At 39.5% G+C, this 20,179-nt stretch overlaps 1 protein-coding gene across 4 annotated transcripts in view; it reads left to right on the top strand.

Moving 5' to 3' along the window:
* The window catches only part of MINDY4 (MINDY lysine 48 deubiquitinase 4), a 72,647-nt gene that overhangs the window by 24,749 nt on the left and 27,719 nt on the right, over positions 1 to 20,179 (top strand). For all 4 annotated transcript variants that reach the window (XM_056485018.1, XM_056485020.1, XM_056485021.1 and 1 more), the window contains exons 9-13: positions 3,677 to 3,765; positions 7,360 to 7,461; positions 8,378 to 8,441; positions 9,382 to 9,447; positions 9,745 to 9,812. In XM_056485018.1, coding sequence (XP_056340993.1) covers positions 3,677 to 3,765; positions 7,360 to 7,461; positions 8,378 to 8,441; positions 9,382 to 9,447; positions 9,745 to 9,812 — 389 coding nt within the window. The remainder of the gene's footprint in view (positions 1 to 3,676; positions 3,766 to 7,359; positions 7,462 to 8,377; positions 8,442 to 9,381; positions 9,448 to 9,744; positions 9,813 to 20,179) is intronic.

Raw genomic sequence — 20,179 nt, forward strand, 5'->3', positions numbered from 1 at the left:
AGTTTGATCTGACTCAAAATGAGATGTAGCAAGATTTGCCTGGAAAATCACCTGGAGATTTTTCCTTGCTGAAGATATTGGGGTCAGGTGATGAGGTTCATTCATAAATTAAAGGGAAATAACACCTTGCACTTGCTGGTGGGCTCACCTCTCCTGCAGCCACAAGATCCCAGCTCCTTTCTACAGTGAGGTTTTTATCAATTCCCTGGCAACATCTGGACTGTGACCACAGCTGGAATGTGATCACAGCTGGTAAAACCACTGTGCCCTGGCTTGGGCCAGGCTGGACAGCACCTGCCCAGTGCAGAGAGGTTTTTGGTGCTCTCTGACCCAGGGCATTCAGGGACTTCTCTCCCTTTCAGCCCTGCCTGAGCACCTGGCTCACAGCCAGTGCTTCACCTGGTGCCTGAAGATTTTCTGTTCTCCTTTTAGTTTTATATCAAGGGTTACTAGGATCTTTTCACAGGGTGCAGAAGACAAATCAGTCCTATTCCAGCTGGGGACTCACGGACAATCTCTTCAAACTTCAGGCCCTAAGCATGAACAATGTGAAAAGAGGGTGGGCCAGCAAGGAGGATGAAACTTCATTATTTGAGGCTATTAATTGGAGAGTTGAATCCTGCTTGCAAATGGACTAAAACCTGTAAAAATGTGAGATCTTGTGGCCAAACTCTCTCTCTTTTTTTTTTTTTTTTTTTTGCTTCCATCTTGGAGCCATCCAGGCAGGGGCTGTGACTGTGGCACTGGCACTGCCTGGATGTGGCCTTTGAAATCCCCTTAATAAATATCCATTTTATTCCTCTTAACTGTTCCAGCTCCTCCAGGCATCACACCCCTCTCTGCTCTGTGCTGCTCACCTTGGTTTCACAGGCTCAGCCCATGGAGCTGCCCCAAAATCCAGCAGAGCCCTTGGAAGGATGGATCCTCCCCAGTGCTTGATGTTTTTGTGGCAGCCCTGTGGCTCTGCTCTGCTCCTGGGGTATCCACAAAGGTCTCTCAGGAATTCAGTAAACCCTTGTGGGCTCCTCTTTACTCATTAAGCCTCTGTGCTGATGCAGAAAATTTTTATCTGGCCTGAGAGAAGCAGAGCATTATACAGAAATGAGGGGAAGAGAGGCTTTGAGGCAAGGACAATGGCTAATCAACATGTCATTAAGATGTTTAATTAACTTACCTCATCTAGTTAAATATTTTATTAGGCTGGTGATCTCAGAAGAAAGCTGCTTATCTGACAAAGCCTGGTGGAAAAAGAAGATATTAAATCTTAACTTAAACTCCAAAAGGAACTGTGGCAGTGGTGGTCACTGGCCCACAGTAAATGTTATTTTGGTGTTTCCAGACTGGAAAAAGGATATCTCATCACTTCCAGCCATTTACTGGCCACTACATTCCCCACCATGAATTCCAGTGCAGGAATGGTGTTTTGCTGAGATTGTGCCTATTTCAGATCATTTCTATATTTCCTCCTCACTTCCAAAATTTAATTCAGCTGAACAACTGGTTCTTTCTTATGTTAGGTTTTTGTGGTGCTGTAAGAAGATATTTAGAATAAATCTTGTAATTTATTTTTTGACTGGGAGGCTGTCTCTAATAGACTGGCACAAACCTTGCTTTTTCCTTGATATACTTCAGATTATTCACTCATCAGTTATTTAAATAAACCTAGAGAGGCAGAGTATATATATAATATGAGAACTGGGAAGGTGTCAATATCTAAACTGTTTCCTAATTCCAGGAATTAGGTTATTTTCTAAGTTCCTGTCCTGATTTGAAGGACAGGTGTCTGCCGATAAAGGCAGAAGCTTCTTTTTGAAATACAAAATGTAAACCCCCTCCCTCCAAATTATTATTATAATTTTGAAATTAGGGGGCTCTCAGGCAAAGATATGGGAATTAGGAATAACAGTTCTTTACTAGGAAAATTAAAATAGAAATGCAGTATTACAAAGAACAATCCCAGCCCTGCCAGAGTCAGAATCCAAGCTGACACCCGTCAGTCAGTCAGGGTGTTGGCACAGTCCCATTCAATGGTGGCTGCATCCTCCTGCAGGGGCAGATGTGGTTCAGCTGGAGCAGTGCTCCTGGAGAAGGTGCAGTTTCCTCTGAAGCTCCAGGGATGATGTGGAAAGGTCTGGCTTTCCTCTGGAATCCAGTGCAAAGAAGGTGCCTTGGTGTCCAAAATGTCAGTTTTTATCTGGGTAGGAAAGGCTTGGCTCCTCCCCTGGCTGGAGCATCTCCCAGTGGGATGATGGAATTTTATCAGTCATGCACTGGGACTCAATGGGCCAGCAGCAGATGATATCTTCCTGGAGGGAGGATGGGCTGTGGAAAAGACAAAGATGATTGCCCCAGCTGGTTTAAATATGGCCCATTAGCAGATAATATGTGCCAGGAGATCAGGGTCACTGCCCCAGCTGGGTTAACAGATGGGGACAGAATTCACATTTCTGGCCACATCCACCCAGCACAGTTCCATACTGCATTTACCTGCAGTCCCTTCTCTTGGTGCTGCACTGAGGACAATCAGAGAATTAAACTGATCCTTTAATCACGTTGCTGTGTGAAAACAGCACTGCTGGCTGCCCTTCCCCTGTGCAGGGTTTTGAGAGGATTTGATGGGTGGCATTGTGGGGTCTGTGCTGCCAGCCTTGTGCCCTGCATGGAGCCCAAACCAGCTCAATCTGCTTTCCACAAAATTTAAAATTAATATGGCATTTCTTGGTATCGTGATTTTTTCCCTCTGAGACAGAATTTGAAACATCCAAATTCTCTTGGTTTTCTCTCTCTTCCCCAGTTAGAAAGAGAGGAAGGATCTGAGGTGCACTGAAACCTGAAATCTTTATTTAGTGATGCAACTGGGAACTCAAGATACAAGGCTTGTTTTCAGTCCTTAGAAAACACTCAGGTTTAATTTCTCTGAAAATTAAACTGGTGCTCAGTAGGGACCAGGAGATTTTTAATTTGTATACTCCAAATTTAAATAAAACCCCACATTTCTTTTGACATGAAAGGTGTCTAGGTCCTTTCAGGAAAAACAGGCAGGAACCACAAAAACACTTAAAACCACTGATTTGCACTGGCTGAACAAACCCCAGAGCCACAGAGAGCTGTGAAATCATGGCTGGAAAGAGAGGGAAGAAAGAGGAGCTCACAGGAATTTTCCCCAGCATCCATCAGATTTTTGCTCATGGAGCAAAAGAAAAAGGAAGTGTGGAAACCTTGGAAGAAGTACCAGGAGCTTTTTGTAAATGAAATTTAGAAATGAACAAAAAGACAAAGAAGTCAATGGATGTATGTCTTTTCTTTTCTTTATTTCTCCTCCCAAGTTCTACAAGTTGTATAAGTTTTTTTGCTCCTGGAACTTTCCCAGTGCTGCTTTTTGTAATTTTTATTTTTATTTTTATTTTTGGCAAAAGGTGAGTAATTTAGTGTTTTCTGAAGAGTTTTAATTGTGATAGTCTACTTTAAACCTGGGCTAATATTTGTGGTGGGGAGAAGAAATGGGGAGAGGAGAGCAAACCCCTCCCCAAAAAACGAAATTAAATGAACAGGTGTTTGGAATATGAAAACTGGAGTTTTAATTTAATCACTGAATTTAAAAGTTACTTTTGTAAATAATAATTTTTAATTTTTTTTTTCTGAATCAGTTTTCCCTGTTTTCCCCTTTTGCCCCCAGGGTGGCCCTTGTGGAGTTCTGGCTGCAGTCCAAGCCTGTGTCCTGCAGCAGCTGATCTTTGCAGACAGCAACAGGAACAAAGACACCCGGTAAGGCAGTGAATTTTCAGGAATTAAAAACAAAAAAAAAAAACCAAAACCAAAACCAAAACCAAAAAACAAAAAACAAAAAAAAAAAACAAAAAAAAAAAAAAGAAAAAATAAAAGTAGATTTATTTATTTATTTATTTATTCATATATTTATTTATTTATATATATAATTTTTTTTTTCCTCTGCAGCCACTCAGGAGCCTTTTGAGTTTGAACTTACTGAACTTCTTTTTTGTTTCAGAGAGGGAGAAAGAAAGCAGCATCTGATTTACTTGTGTTTGCTTCCCATTGAACTGTAGGAATGTAGAAGTTGGTGTCTTATTTGTGTAATTGCTGGTGATTAACCCCAGAACCTCTACACAAACCAAACAGCTTGAATTGAGGCCAGTGAAAATTATTTAACCTCGAGGTCCTCATGGAAATTGGATTTCAAACATAAAATAATCAAGGTTTGAAAGACCATGGAGTTCATCCAGTGTTTGACTAAGAAATCTCAACAGGGTTGAAAAATTAAAGTTAAAACTATTTTTTTTCTTGTAATTGTATTTGATTATTCCTATTTAAACTCCTTAATGGAATTTGAATTTATATCCTGTGTATTTTCTACTTGCTTTAAAGGAATTTTGTGAGGTGTTTCTGCTGACAAGGAAATTGCTTGGACTGCTATAATAGTAATGTACTTGTCAGGTTGCTAAAGGAACATGGGTTACTGAATTAAATTCTGGAAAATAATGCCTCAAATATTACTTTATTACCAGTTTTCCTTTATTTGCCTTTTGTTTTTCAGTAAGACATTAAGTCCATTACAAAAGAAAAATTCCACAAGGCCTCACTGTGCCTTAAAGGAACAGAACATTTAACAGGGAAAATTATTTTACTGGTTTGTGCTGCCACCACCTTCTTTTATTTGTGACTTCCATTAGTCTGGCCTCGATTCAGTCTGAAGAGAATCTTTCATGCTGAGACCCTTCTTGAACTTTATTACCTTACAATATAAAAATGGTCCTCTTGTGTTAAATTTTGGCCTTAAATACTCATTTTCTGCTTGGAATTCTGTAGGAAGATGCTGTGGTCTCTGTTGATATTCCTTTGTGCTGTCTGGTTTACTCCTAATGTAAATTCATTGTTTGGGCTGATTTTCATCAATATTGGAAAGAAACAGGTGCCTGTAGAGCATCATTATTTGTCTTCAGAATCCAGGATGGAAGTGACAGAAATTATCCTGCAAAACTTTGGGATTCTAATTCAGATTATTTACAAGGTTCTTGTCTACATAAAAGAGAAACCTCAGAAACTTTCTTGCAGGAAACTCAGAGCATACTTAGATTTTTATGACCAGGAATCTCCACAGAAGAATGATTTCTGCTTGTGAAAACCAAGAATTTCTTTCAGCTTTGAGGACAGCCTTTGATCATCTGCTCCTTGGTCCCTTTGTGTCTCAGGTCACCCTTAGTGAAAACAGAAATGTTTTGCAGCATGGTTCAGAGATCATAAATGAAATAAAATTATGTGGCACCCAAACAAGTGGATGGAGGCCAGGTTGTTTAAATGTGTGTCCCAGCTCGTGCCAGCTCCAACCTATCCTGTTTACTTGGCAGAATTTGCCTCTCTTGTTTTTCCCCTCTTGTTATCCACGTGGTTTTAAAAGATTTTTTTGGTTTTTTTTCATGAGATAAACATACTTTTCTTATGCTGCATTTGCCATGGGCTGAAGGAAAGGGAAGTCTCAGAGTTTCAAATGAGAGGATAAATATTCCTTCCTAATTCTAACCTGGATTTTCAAATTATCAACCACTTCACAGGAAATGTTTGATTTCAGGCTTCTTCAGCATTCAAGGAATAATTATCATGTCTCCTCCTTCCTCTGCTGCCTCTCTCAAACACATAAATTACTTGTGATTCCCATGAATTTTTGGGTGTCTGTATTAGAACACAGGCAGAGATAAGAAAAAATTGTGATTATATATTTTTTTTTTCACTTGAAAACTCTCACCAATTATTTTCCATATCTCACATCCTTCAGAGAGGGAAACATTCTCTAAATGAACATTATATTCAAGGCAGACATTGAACTTGAAAGTCTGTTTAATTTTTTTGACGTTTGGTGTTTCTTGTTTAGTCTTTTGAATTATTAGATCTTTTACTCAAACAGTGGGAACAGGTTTTGTCCTCATCTCCCATGCTGGTAGCACTCTAAAACTGATAAAATCTGAATTTCAAAGGCTACCATTCTTGAAGCCACTAGAGAAAAGTTCAGTTATGTTCTTCCCAGAGACATGGGATCTTTTGGCCAGTCTCATGGATATTTGGTTTATTCTCAAATCTGCCAGTTTTCCACTTTGTGACCTTTGGCCTCCTGGTCCTGTAATCTTTTAGGTCCTGACTTTGTGGCACACCTTATTTAAAATAAATTGCAACCAGCATTTATTGCAGATAGTACTTGGGAGAAAGTTTAGTAGTGGGTAAAAACATGATGGTGTATATCAGAAAGAAGTTAAGTATGGGTGTCTTTAGAAACTAAAAATCATGTTTAAAACATAAAACCAATCCTGTTGGAGAACATTGAAAGTTTTATTACAGACTTAAAGATGAAGTAGCTTCTCTTGTCCATTATTTGCCAATATGGTGTTATTCCCTGAAACATTTACCTGCTTTCTTGTCCAAGAAATTAAAAATATATTCTGGGGGAGAGGAATTCTCTCTTTTAGAAGATCAGGGTGTGATGACAGATCTGTGTTTAACCAGATCCTGTTGTTGGTCATACCTTACTTACCCATCTCTTGATTTGCATCCATTGCTTTTAATGACAAAACCAGTTTTATTTTAATCATTCTTTATAAATCAGACACCAGCTTAAGTAATGATCTGCTAGAAGTAAAGACTGAATTGCATCACTTAAATTCACATGACAGGAGCAGTGGCTCAGAACACAGGGACAGAGCAAGCTTGCAATTATTTATAACCATCATTAGGAGCAACAGAAGCTCATGGAGATCCCCCAGAAAGCAGCACAGAGCTGTTAACTCTTGACTTTGGTGAGTTAATGTCCTTGCAATGCCTGTATCCCTCTGACCCACCCAGTGTGCCCAGTTTGTTCTGCAGCAATCCAAAGAGAGTTTTTCTCCCTACACCTCCCATCACTGGGTCTGATTGTCTTCAGGGTCCAGGGTACCTGAAATGCCTAAAATGAGGTTTTTCCTCAGGGAATGGCTCCAGTGAGCCCAGTGGTGCCACCAGCTGCATCCCTCTCAGCTCTGGAGTGCAGGCTGTGCAGTGAGTGCTCCCCTCAAGCTGCTGCTTGGTTCCAGAGGATTCCCAGGGAAAAGTGGGGTTACACCTGGGAGGTCTCCCCAGTGCCCATGCCTGCTGCTCTTCAGCTCACAGGGATTTTGGCCATCCAGGTTGTCTCTTTCTCACCTGTAGAGCTGAGCTACCTGAACAACGATTTTCTGACACATCCCACCGGAGCCTTGTTACTAATCCTTACAAAACTGTCTCTAAAGATGATTTTGTTCTTTTAGGGACAAACCTGCCCTGAGCCTGTTTCCCCTCACATTTGGGTGCTTGTCTCTGTGCTTTGTTTCCTGCCTGCAGCTGCCTCCAGCCCTCAGAAGCTCTCAGGACCAGGTGCCTGTCCTTGGCTCTGGCGGACGTTCTGTGGCGTGCAGGGGGCCACCAGAGAGCCCTGGTGGCACTGTGAGTAGGAGAAGCACTCCCAGCCCCTCTGCTCTGACCTCTGTCTGCCCCACACCTGCAGCACTCACAGCACAAATGCTTTCTAAGCTGCATTGGTGCCACCCAGAACAGCCTAAGGAGCAATGTAGAATGGAGTTCTGCTGCCCCAGGAGCTGGGACACAGCAGACAAAACACTTTGAGGTTGTTGTGGAAGGTCCTGTGGATTTAATTGATTGTGTCCTCCAAAAAGTTATTTTTCCAGATGCAGTATTCTGCTCCTGCACTGATGGATATTCCATTATGGCTGGAATGAAGCTCCTTTTGCTGTATTTGCCTGCAATGCAGTCAGGTTGCTTGTACACAGAATATCCAACTCTTAGATCCCTAACTTTGGCACTGGAACCTAAAGGACATTTTTAAATGAGTCAAGTCTTGTGGCCATAATTAATTTCCTTCATTAGATCAACTAAGATAGCTGCAAAATAACAGAGAGGCTTTGGGACACAGAAATCCTTCTTAAACCTGAAATAGAAGTAGCAAATTCAAAGACATTTCAAATGATATTTCACATACTTCACATCTCAAACCTGCTTCCTCTCTGATATTTTACGTATGTTCTGCTTGTTTGAATGTCATTGCTCTAAAAATATTTTTCAATACAAACAGTCCTTAACATCTTAAACTTATACTTATCCTCTTTCTGTATGGAGAAACTTGTAATTCATGTTAGACTGAGAGAGCACAGCACAGATTAAGTGTTTGTTTCACTGACAGAAGTTTGATTTGCAATATAAACTTACTTACAATAAATATTTTTTTAAAAATTAATTAAGAATAATAATAATGCAAATCTTTGGCACATCAACAACATGTTGATTTCTTTTTAATGCCATTTTCTTCCTTTTAACATGAGTTTTGTCTGCATATCCCCTTCAGGCCATCAGGAAGGCAGCAGTTCACTCCCACAGGGAAATACAAGGCAGATGGAATCCTAGAAACTGTAAGGCTCTATGTGACTCCCATTCTCCAGACCCTCTTTCTTGCTTTCCCCATTTCAGTTCCATGAATCTGATTTCCATTGCTCTCCAAATCAAGTTAGTTATGATCCAGGACCCAATAAGAAATAAAATCCCATAGCCTGCCTGGCTCTGAATTGTCCCAGTGGCTGTGGATAGTTGGGCTCTGAAATTATTTTTTTTTTTCCATTTACCTTCCAAACCTAAAAACTCTTTTAATGACACACAATAAAAATGAATGTAAGCTCTTCCAACTGACCATGAGCATGAAAAGGCACTATTTTCTCCTTGCCTTAGACAGAATTCTTTGCCTTTTTCCCCCTCCAGAAGCTCCAAGTGGCAGAACACTTTCCACTTATGCCTTGTTTCCATCTGAGGCTCAGTGCTGCCTTCAGCCAGGCTTTAGTGGCTGGAGGAAATGTTCTTGGCCTCCTAAAAGGGGGAATTGATGTCTCAAAAAATCTGAAGATGGAAAAACAGGCAAAGAATACTGAACTGAGGACCTGGATCTGTGAGCTTTCCTGGATTTAATGTTAAATAGGAATATTCATATTCTCATCATATAGGTACAAACCCCTGAGCTTCTTGCCCTTCCTGTGTCTGCTAAAGCCTCAATATCCCTCTGTTCTAGGAATTGTTTTTCATTGCATAGACAATGCTTAAATTGAATCCAAGTGTCTGCTCAAGAAACTTAAAAATCATCAAAAAGCAGCACTGAAAAATTCAGAATACATGAGGTGCTGAGATACAATTCTATGCCAAATGACAACAGTAAGAGATAAGATTTCATTAGATCTTTATTTTGTTGGTTCAGATCTTTCCAGGCAGTTTGAAAGTTTTGGCTACTTCATTTCAGCTTTCAGGTTATAAAAATGAGTTGCTGTTTTTTGATTCACCTTCTTCTCTTCTTGCATTTCTTCCCAGCTAATACTTCACAGTGCTACAAGATATGAGGATCTGATTGTATTTCTACAGCAGAATATTCACCAGGTACTGTGTTTAATTGTATTTTAATTAAATGGTGGCTCAGCTGGCAGCCTTTGTGTCTATTAGCCTACACAATGTGTTCTGAGCACTGCTTCTAACACTTTGTGGACATTTCTTGCATTGCAACAAACACAGCAACAAATTCAGCTTTAGCATAAATCACAGCAATTTCTCCTGCCTTCAGTTCCATTTCCATTTCTGGAGGATTGGGCAAAAAATTTCTACACAAAAACCAAAATAACACCAAAATCCTGGACAAAGAAACAAAATGACACCACAATAACACCTTTTCTTTTTCAGTTTGAAATTGGTCCCTATGGGTGCATCCTCCTGACTGTGTCTGTCATCTTATCCAGATCCATCAACCTGTGAGTGCCTCTCTAGCCTTGTTTCATGAGCTGCACAGCAAAGTGAGCTGGGAAAAGTGAAGAATAATCCATGCTGTGCTTAAACCTCTGGCTTTTTAAATCTGTTGTGGTGTTTGATAAATATGGGGGAGTTGTGCATTTACTCAACCTTGGTTTTTCTTGTTGTATACACACATTTATTTGTGTATGATTATATATATCTATATATATTGTAGTGATCAGCTCACCACATCTAAAGTCAAATATCCATCTAAAGATCAGGTATCATGTCTGAGGTGGTTTTCTGTTCTCCCTACCTTGACAGCTTTAGCAAGACTTGTTTAAAGGGGTTTTTATTTCTTAGGCAGAATAACCTCACTGTGATGACTTCCCCAGTCTCTCTGTCAGACATAATGATAAGGAAAAGCTGGAATTAGGTGGATGAGGCATTTTTAGGTAGTTGCAAGTAATGTATGACAAATCTGGTCTCAGTTGATGGCTGTAATGAATATTCCAAGCTCTAACTCATGTCATCATAACCTCTTTAAACCTCACTGAGACCTGCCCAGCACTTGGTCATTTAATTAAACTTTTCTACAGACTGAAGGTGTTTCTGTGGTGTGGGAGTGTCAGTGGGGCAGAATATAAAGATTTCCTTGGTTCAGGCAATTTTTCCCTTCTGTGAAAATCCCCAGTTTGCAATAAGTGACACAGAGAGAGCAGCTGCACTTGGAGGCAGCACGAGCCTGATTTATGGGAGCTTTCATTTCTTAGAGCTCTGCATTGTCTTGACAAAAAACAGAACTCACTCCAAATTTCAGATCCACAATCAGTTGCTCACCTGCTGATATCCCAGCAAGTGTTTGCAGATTGAGGTTTTTTTGTTTTTATTGTAATTTCTTCCTTTTTTTTTTTTTTTTTGCTTATAGTAACACTACAGCCCTTGGCTTGACTCCACTTTTGTACTCTTAACACAAATTATTTGATAATTTCAGGGTATATGGAATTTATTCTCATTTTCTGAGCTGGTTACAACAGAAATATTCAGATTAGTAGAGTTACTTGTGCTCTAACACAAATGATGTGATAATTTCAGGGTATATGGAATTGGTTCTCATTTTTCTGAGCTGGTTACAACAGAAAGGTTCAGATTAGTAGAATTACCTATGCAAGTAATGATCTGTAAGTTCATAATTGCTGCTGTCTGCACTGCTTTGCTTGCTATAAAATGATAAATATTCTTTAATAATTTAATCAAGGATATATTCTCCCTCATCACCTCCCAGTTCTACCAGATGGATTCTGACAAGGCAAATCAATCATCTGTGTTTTCATTTGGGGGAGCTGTGTCTAAAGTGAACATGACAATTCCTTATGGTGCCTGTTTGCATTTTAAGCTATCTAAATATTTTTACAGATCTGATCCAGAATGTCAGAACAGTTTATAAAGTGCAGCTCTATTTTGAGGAATTGCCATGATTTTCTTCATTTTTAAAACTTCATTTTAAAGTACTGTTTCTCCTCTGTCTTGTGCTGTGTAAGACACTGCATTGGTACCTATCTTTTGTTTCCAAGAAACAGGAATTTTTCTGGTTTTAAACACAATGGAAAGTGTTTTTAGACCTTTGCACAATTTTTTATTTTAAAAGTGCAAGCTGAATTTTGGTTATGAAATCTTCAGCAATCCATTTAGCTGCTTATGTCACTGCTCTTCTCTCAGGATATTAAAAATATCCACACAAATAATTCTGTGCTGATATCCTCCAGAAATATGTGAAATATCAGAGAGTGTTAGCAGCATGGTAAGCAATTATTTACATAACTGGCATAGTTGTGAGTGAACAGCTGATGACAAATAAGAGTTGGTTTAGATAATGGAATTTTCAGGCAGTAAATTCCCTGGGATTGTTCTGTCCCAGTTTTTGGATTTTTTTAGCAGAAGAATCAGCAGGTTTTTACCACAGAAAACTCCATGGAAGTTTTAGTTGCCTGGATTTTTGTGTGCATATTGCACTAAAAAAAAAAAAAAAAAAAAAAAAAAATCATTTTAGTTGAGGCGTTGACAGCACTTAGATTTTTCTTATTTTCAGTGTAATTTTCTATTTTAATGATTTTATTGCCCAGAGTGGTTGTCCCTGCCCATGGCAGGGGGGTGAAATTGGATGGGCTTTAAGGTCCCTCCCAGCCCAAACCATTCCAGGATTCTATGATTTATTTACTTTCTGTGTAAGTATTTGCATTTAGGTCTTTAAACTCAAGAAAAGAGAGAAAAAAAAATCGTGATTAATTTGACTTATTTTGGGTGTCTATCTTAGAATGACATAAATCATCTCCTGAAGTGCTTGGTTATCTCTCCTATAAAGTGAGAAAATCTAAATCACATACTCAGAAAGAAATTTTACACTGTTAATATCAAGTTGTGAAATGAAATCTGTTTTTTAGTGACAGGTCAATGAAAAATGGGAGATTAAATGTTAATAATGCAGACTATTATACATGGCAAAAACAGTCTCAACTCTTCTTACCTAGTGATGGACTTTAAATGGGCTGTTATAAAAAAAAGAGAGAAATTCTGGCACTATCACTAGAAATTTAATCATCTCAACACATCAGTTCAGTTTTTGTGATGGACAAGAGATAAATCATGTGTTGAGAGTTGAGAAGAGAATAAAAACACATTAATGGCTTCGTATAAATATATGATTTTCCATATTTTATCTTGCATGCAGTCCTGTCTCCCCAGGCCAGTAAAGTCACATTAGTGCTGGAACAGAGTGGAAGATGAAAACAAAGTTTCCCTTTAATTTGCACAGATTAAAAAAAACCCACTTTTTTCTTCACCAATAAAGAAGAATAACTTGGAAATAATAAAAATTCAAGCACCCATGACAGGGTTGAATCCATTATTCCTCAGAGTCCAAAAACTTGGGTGCTCTCAGGGAAGCACTCAGGCTTTGATGTTAAAACAAGCACAATTCTAATTTTTTTCCACAGCATAAATAACTTTAAGTACTGAGAGATGAGGAGGCCAAAAGTATCAAGAGTAAAATTAGAGCAGCTAATGGAAGCTCCAGCACCCCTAAACCCCCTGGCCCTGATGTTATCCATCTCCCAAATTTTTGTGCTCTGCCTTGATGTTTGCTGCTGCTCTTGCTGCTTTTTTGGTCCAGCTCCATCATTTCTGCATTGTTACAGATATCCCCCTGTAAATGGAAATTCCAGCTTTCAGCCAGCTCTGCTGGGCAGTTGTTCTAAAATCACTGGCAATCTGAGGTATTTTTATTTCAGGGGGACACATGCCAGGAAATGCAGGAGTTTGCAGTGCTTTGTAGATTTGGGTAATGAGTTTTTCATGCTCTGAGCACTAATGATCATCACTGCCTGGGCTGATAACAAATGGCCAGAGAGGAGTGAGAATTCCTGAGGAAGTTGCTGAGAACGCGTTGTTGCTTCTGGTACAGGAAGGAATTCTGCTTCTTAACAATTGCAACTTTTTTTTTTTTAATTTTTTTTTTTAAACAACCAGCGAAAATTTTTTTAAAAAGGTCACATTATAGCAGCTCAGGGGACTAATCTTTCTGAGTGTGCAAGGTGTGTGCTGGGATCTTCACACTGATGAGAGCTACAGGATGTTTTCCACTCATGGGAGAGAGAATGAGCTCAAAATTTGGGCTGCAAGCACTCACTGAGTGCAGGAGTATTCAGGAGTGGTTTTAATGACAGCCCCACAATCTGACTGAATTTTCAACCTGCAGTGGGGCTCCAGCACAGCTTTCCTCATCCTCTCCCAGCCCTTGGTCCCTTCCTCACTGTGCTTGCTCATGCAAAGCTGTTCCTGGAGTGGGATGCACTCACTGGATCCTCAGCTTTCTTTAATTTCTTTAATTTCTTTAATTTCTTTAATTTCTTTAATTTCTTTAAATTCCAGCTCCTCACCAACCCTGTTCCCACATTTTTCCTACTCACTGCCATAACTTGCTGCATAAAAGCATCATTACTCAAACCCATGAGAGCAGGGAACACGTGGAAGGAGAAAATTCCTTGGGTGGAATCTCTTTGTGGAAAAACAGTGTCCAGGCGTTTTCAGGCTACCTGGGGACAATGCCCAGAGCCTGATCTGAAACACAGGCTCCTTGTGCTGCTCTCAAATCAAAATGTCACTGTTTGCATCCCTTCTGTCAGCCTGGGGATCCTTTATCACTCACTGATAGCAGGTCCCTCTCCAGTCAGGGTTGGTCACTGGTGCCTTTTCCATGTTTTCCCTGAAGTGTTTCTGTGAGAAAAAGTAAAACAATGGCTTTAGCTGTGGGAAAAATAAAAAAGGAGACTTGGTTTTGCAAGTCCAGAGGAGGCTGTGTACTTCATTAAGGTTGGCTGCTCATAAACCTTGGGAAATACACGTCAACACCTTCCTTGTTGTGGTCCCACAGCTCTGTTGAGAGTCCTTACTGCTCCAGAAAAGGGTGTTCAGAGCTGTTCCAAAGTTATCTGTGCTGTTCCCATTTTGGTGTTGGGGAATTTTGGTTGTTTGGAGTTGGTTGTTTCTTTATTTAATTTCTTTATTTCATATTTCAAAAGCCATTTGTTATTAAGTCAAATAAACCACATTATGACTCCTTATGTGTGTAGGGTTTCTCTGTCCTTGATTATTACCAATTCACCTCCCTCTCTGAAATCTATTAATGAACAGTTTTGCACTTGAGGGAATCAAATTATTAAATTATGTTGTTCTGTGTACTTTTCATTCCTGTAGTACTATTTTACCTGACTGGAGAGGTTAAATCTTCCCTAATCTGCCATTCTAATCCATATTTGAAATAAAACCATGCAGAATCAGCAAATCATGTTAAATGCTGCCCATTATTATGCCCTTTACCACAAATATATCTGTTTATCATCTTAGATTTACTTCTATAATCATTTTTCTGGTAGCAAGCTATCCTACAAGAATCTTCCTTTTCTGGTCTGTTGGCAAACATTTTTTACTTTCTGTTTGTTTATTTGTTTGTTTGTTTTTTGTTTTGTTCTTCTTTTTTTTTTTTATTTTAGCAGTTCTGTCTGCCTTTACTCATCAAGAGTAGTTTTTATTGAGATGTGTAGCAGGAAATAATCATTACTGCAGTCATCTATATCAAACCTTTTTTTTTTTTTTTTTTTTTTTTCTGTATCCTTTCCTATATCCTTTCAGTATCATTTACTGTAAAATAACCCAAATTCTGACACATTACTGGACCTAAATCCCTTTCAGTCATGCAGGACTTTGAGAAGGAAGGTGATGCTCAGCTGGCTCATGAGCTGTGGGTGGAACAAAGGGTTCCCCACCCTCATCCACTTTCCTTTGCTGACACCTTTTCCTGTCCCTGAGCCAATCTCTAATTTGGAGTTCCCCTGAAATTCACCTCTCCTGATGAGGAAAGGCTTTCTGTGAAATACCCATTTGGCTGGGCCAGGGGTGAAATTCCAATTCCAACTTCACATGAAGGATCCAATCACTTGGGGCACTCTCAGCTCTTGATGGAAAGAGATTTTCCTGGGAAAACCTTTCCAGAGTAGTTTCCCCTCCACTTGAGAGTGCCTGGGAGGGCAGCAGCAGGGGGAAGTGTCTGGGAGCAGTTTTCACTCAGGGCTTGCAGTTCTGTAATATAAAATAATATAAAATAATATAAATAGATGTCATTGTGGTTTTTACAGCTTTTGGTGTTTGAAGAAGACAGGGAAGCTGCTGTGTTTGAGGTTGAGCTGTCAATTATGCTACAGTGCTGAAAAACAAGGGGCTGGGCACAACTGGAAAAAAAAAAAAAAATTGAGAATCTCAGAGCTCCCCAAGAGCCATTTGTGATTTTGTGACATAAGAAAAGCTGGTTAGATTTACCAGGAACAGGGGGAGGAGCAAATAGGAGAGATTTTGTGGGATCCAGACCTTGGTAGGGAAGATCTGAGCCCTTTTTTTGGGGGGTGAGTGAACTTCTGTGCCTCCTGCTCCATGGCTTGCATGCAATTCCTAATTTTCAGGATCTTCCCTGGTTTTGAGGTTCCATTGTGGGAATTGGACAGAGGCCCCTGTGGGCAAAATGTTCACTGGGCAATGGCTGCTTGCAGCATTAATCAATTAATAAGTGCAGAATAATGAAGCACAGCTTATTGCTGGTAAAAGTAATAAAGAAGGGAGTTTGCTTGAAAGAATTGAGTGTTTTTCCTTCAAAAAAAGGCAAGAGTACAGGGATAATCAGTGACAGCCTTAGCAGTAGTTGTGAGGATGTGAGACCAAGATTTGAAGCTCTCAAAAGGGAATATAAAGGCAGTGGAATATATTGATGTGTGAAATGCCATTTTGTAATCTTGAGAGGGAGGGGACCCAGGGAGAAAAGTTGGTGTGGAAAGGGGGTTTGGAAGAGAAGACAGAGGAGAGGAGAGTAGGGTCTCACTCAAAAAAATTTCTAGGATTTGCCAAGTAAAATCTGAAGATGTTTAACACTGTAGATCAGGGATGTGGCCCAGGTGGAAATGTGACCACAAAGGAAAAGAGGAGAAAAGGCTGAATCAGGTTTGAGGGTGTTTGCTGCCCTGGAGGACAAGGAATAATGGTTAGTGGTAAAGAAAAATGAGTAAATGAGACTGAGAAAGAAAGAGTAGAATCAAGAAGACAAAGAGATTGTTTTGCTGGTTCTGTTTGTTACCTTCATAGGGAAGGGATTGGGGAATTGGGAAGCAATGTCAAAAATAATAAATGGGGGGAAAACATGGGGTTAGCCCAGATAACTGAGACATGTGACTCTTGTCCCCCTGTAAGGAAATTCAGGAATTTCAGCTGTGGACCAGCTGGGTTCACAGAAGTGGAGGACCAGGGACTGAGTGAAATTTGGTGTGGATGTGCAGCAGGAGGGTCCCTGTGGAATAAACAGATTGCTGCCCTGCCACAACCTGCTCCTGGTGGATCAGAGCAGGATAAACCATAAAGCTGAGGAGCTGGAGAAAGGGAAGATTATTAGCTGGTTCTCTGGGGAGTTTTCTGACTTCTTAAAATAGTGCAGAGGAGTGAAAGAAGTGTGGTGAGCAACAGCCTTCTCTGTCATCAGTGCTCTGGGTCCTGGTGTTGGAAAATGGAGAGAAAATGTGGTTCAGATGAGGTCAGACCTGAGGAAATGAAACAACAAGTGATTTCCTTATCATATTAATATAAAGATATCAGGAAAAGACCTGAGGTTTCTGTGTAGAGTGGAGGTGGCTGATATCAGGAATAATGCAAAGAATACTGTAAAAAAGTCTAAATTAATATTCTGCCTTTCAGTAAGGAGAGCAACCCCCTAAAAAAAAAAAACAACCAAACTTAAAAAAAAAAAACAAAGTAAAAGAAGAAGAAAAAGAAACTCAGCGAAAAAATAAACAAGAACTAAAACAAAACTTAAAACTCCAGCTACAAATCCAGGGAGTCCATGCAAACTCAGCATCCTAATTGGAATTTGTACATAATAACTGAATCAAATCTGTGGGAAGTGGAATTTAACCTGAAAGAGTGATGATGGCTACACAACAGGAAGGGAAAAATAAACCAGAGATCTTTGTACCTTCATCTCATTCCTAAATTTATTCAGCACTTTTAAGTTCTCTTGCTTTTTGTCAGACTTTATGAATGGACCTGATCCTAAAAGCTTAACTTGGTCATGCCTTATTAAATATAGAGCAACTTGACTTGCAGTTATAGGAGTAAATGGAGAATTAATTTAAAAAAAAAAGAAAATTGGTTAATGGAGACCTAATAAGAGATTTTTATTTGATATGACGAATGAAAATTCATTTACTAATGTGAAAATAACAGATTTTTTAAGAATTCTGAAGGTAATGAGGAAAGAGTCTCAGGAAGGTGTTGTTAGCATGGGGAAGGTGACTGATGGAGCTTGTCAATGATCACTCTGGGATTAGAAATGTTTTATTCCCCTCAATAATGCTGGAAGAAGGGAGTGGTGTGCTGCTGAAGTGACCTGATGATTGAAATGCTGAAAGGCCCTGTCAATACAGAGGACAAATGGTGCTGTAAAAAAGAGTTGGCTCAGCCTCATGATGAGGGCAATAAAAAAGGAATTTATTTTCACTGCAGAAACTGCAAGGTCTTGTAAACAGAGAGTGCTCCCTGCTGTACTGGGGGGTTCATCAGCTGTAAAGGGCAGGATGAGGAGCAGCAGAGCACACAGGGACTCTGGGCCAGCATTAAAAAATAGCCTTGGACCTGCTCTGAGGGTGTATCAGCATAAATAGTTCTGGGAGGTGAAGAAATGTTCATGGATTGTGTCCTTAGAGAAACTCCATGTCAGGCTGGTTAAAGCACAGACCAGGGGGAGAAGGAACCTGTTTTAGCAAAGAAGAATTCCAAAAGAATAAAAGTTTTTATGTGCTTAGCCTTAAAAAAAAGCAAATTTTGAGGTGGGATGTAACTATTTTCTAAAATCTGGGGTGGTGGTGGTTGAAAACAAAGGCAGAGAAAGTTATTTAATTTAGAGATCAGTGTTAGTGCAGAGTGCAAGTGCATCAGTAAAGAGCCTGTTGAGTCAGTAAACCTCAGCAAAGCAGGATCAGATTGCAGGTTCCTGAGCTACCACTGAGAAAATATGGAAAGCAGAGAAAACAGCAAAGAAATGTGGATTTCTGGGAAAGAGAGCAGCTGGGTTTTACCTGCCACATGCAGAGAACATCATCTTCTCCTCTTCCTCTCCACAATTCTGCTTTATCCCAGTGTGGGATAGGGCTGTAATCCACACCAGGGCTGCTGGAAACAGGGAATAGATGGGAAACTCTCTGAGAAATGCAGTGAAGAATCATTCTGCTGGAATATTCTCCCTGTTTCCAGCAGTAATTCCAGGATTTCCCAAGCTGGCAGTTGTGTCCAGGTCCCTGAGTTTATTAACCCTTGATGAAACTCTCCTCCACAAATTTCTCTAAACCCTTTAATCCTTTTGCCCTCCACAACCCCTGTGACAATGAGCTCCCCACTGAATAATTGTGTTTTGTGAAAGAGTTTTTTTCTTTTTTTCCCCTTGAATTACCCAGTAAGTCTAAGGAGTGTTGTAGAATTCATGTCATGGAAGTATTGAGAAAATATTCCTAATCATCTCCTTAAAATTTGAATATCTTGGAGTCCATCAGTTGTGTCCTGCTGCAGTGAAAGGATCCTGGTCTCTGTAGCCTCTTCTCACAGGAAAACTGTTTTTAACTGTGGCTCCCTCAGACCATCAGGAATTCCTCTGATCCTACAACATCTAAATGCTCAGATTCTGCTGAGCTAAAATCTGTAGTAAATTAACTTAAAGAAATTGAACTTTTAATTGGTTTGTCTAATTGAGGAGTCTACTTCAAAGAATGGATGGGTTTTATTTCTGTATCAACCTTATTTCTCACTTTTCAGCTTTTAATCTAAAACTAAGAAATAGACTCAGTCTGCTTTCAGTCCAGAATATTTGTGATTTGTCCCTCCAGTCCTTGGTATTTATCAATTTATGGCCATGGCCAGGTTGTGGCATGTGTGTCCATCAGATGGAGAGAAGGAATTTTCCTGAAGTTTTTCCTCTACTCTGCAAATTACCTAAGCAAGGTCACCAAAATTGCCTTCAGGATGTGCCAATTTCTCTCCATGCATACAAATTTAAAGAATTTCAGAGTGATTGTCTGTTTATATGTTATCTGAAGATATAAAAATCAGGGATATGAATCCTGCCCTGAAATGTCTTTCCAGTCTTGTTTCTACCCTTTCCTTTAGCAAATCAAAGCATTTCAGAAATGAATTCTTTTGATTTTAGGGAAATAAAGTATATTGATTAAAGGACTGCAGAAGTGTGAAAGAATAAGTGTGGTTCTACTACAAAATGTAGCAGTAAAAAACAAATTTCAGCAGTTTACTTTGACAAATTGAGATTATTCAGCTGTTTGCTGAAGGGTCAGTGTGGTGAGATAGATAGAGATTTAATATCTTTGCCTGTTCTGTTGCACTCAGCAGGACATTGCATTCAGTCAGAAAGATAATTTCTTTAAAAAACTAAGTAGTGGGTTGAATGCCAGTATTCAATAGATTAATAATTTTTCCCATCAGATCTATCCTGATGAAATAGAAATACATCCCATAGTTGTCAGCACCCTAGAGCAGCAGAGCTGATTAACCTGCATGAGCACCTGAGACCATTTTAAGAACTTTGTGAAATTAGCAGGTATGTGGCAAAAGTGATAAATAAGGAATGAAACCACTTCTTGCTTTCCCTGGTCTGAATACCAAACAATATTTTTTTTTTTTTTTTCAGAGAGGCTCTTCCCTTCTTCTTTGAGCATTCATTTGAAACCTTTGCCATGTGCCAGTATTAAAAAAAAAAGAAATATTCTGGAACATTTACACAATAAGGCAGTCT

This window comes from Oenanthe melanoleuca, chromosome 2 (assembly GCF_029582105.1).
Source record: "Oenanthe melanoleuca isolate GR-GAL-2019-014 chromosome 2, OMel1.0, whole genome shotgun sequence".
In the NCBI taxonomy this organism is placed as follows: Eukaryota; Metazoa; Chordata; class Aves; order Passeriformes; family Muscicapidae; genus Oenanthe; species Oenanthe melanoleuca.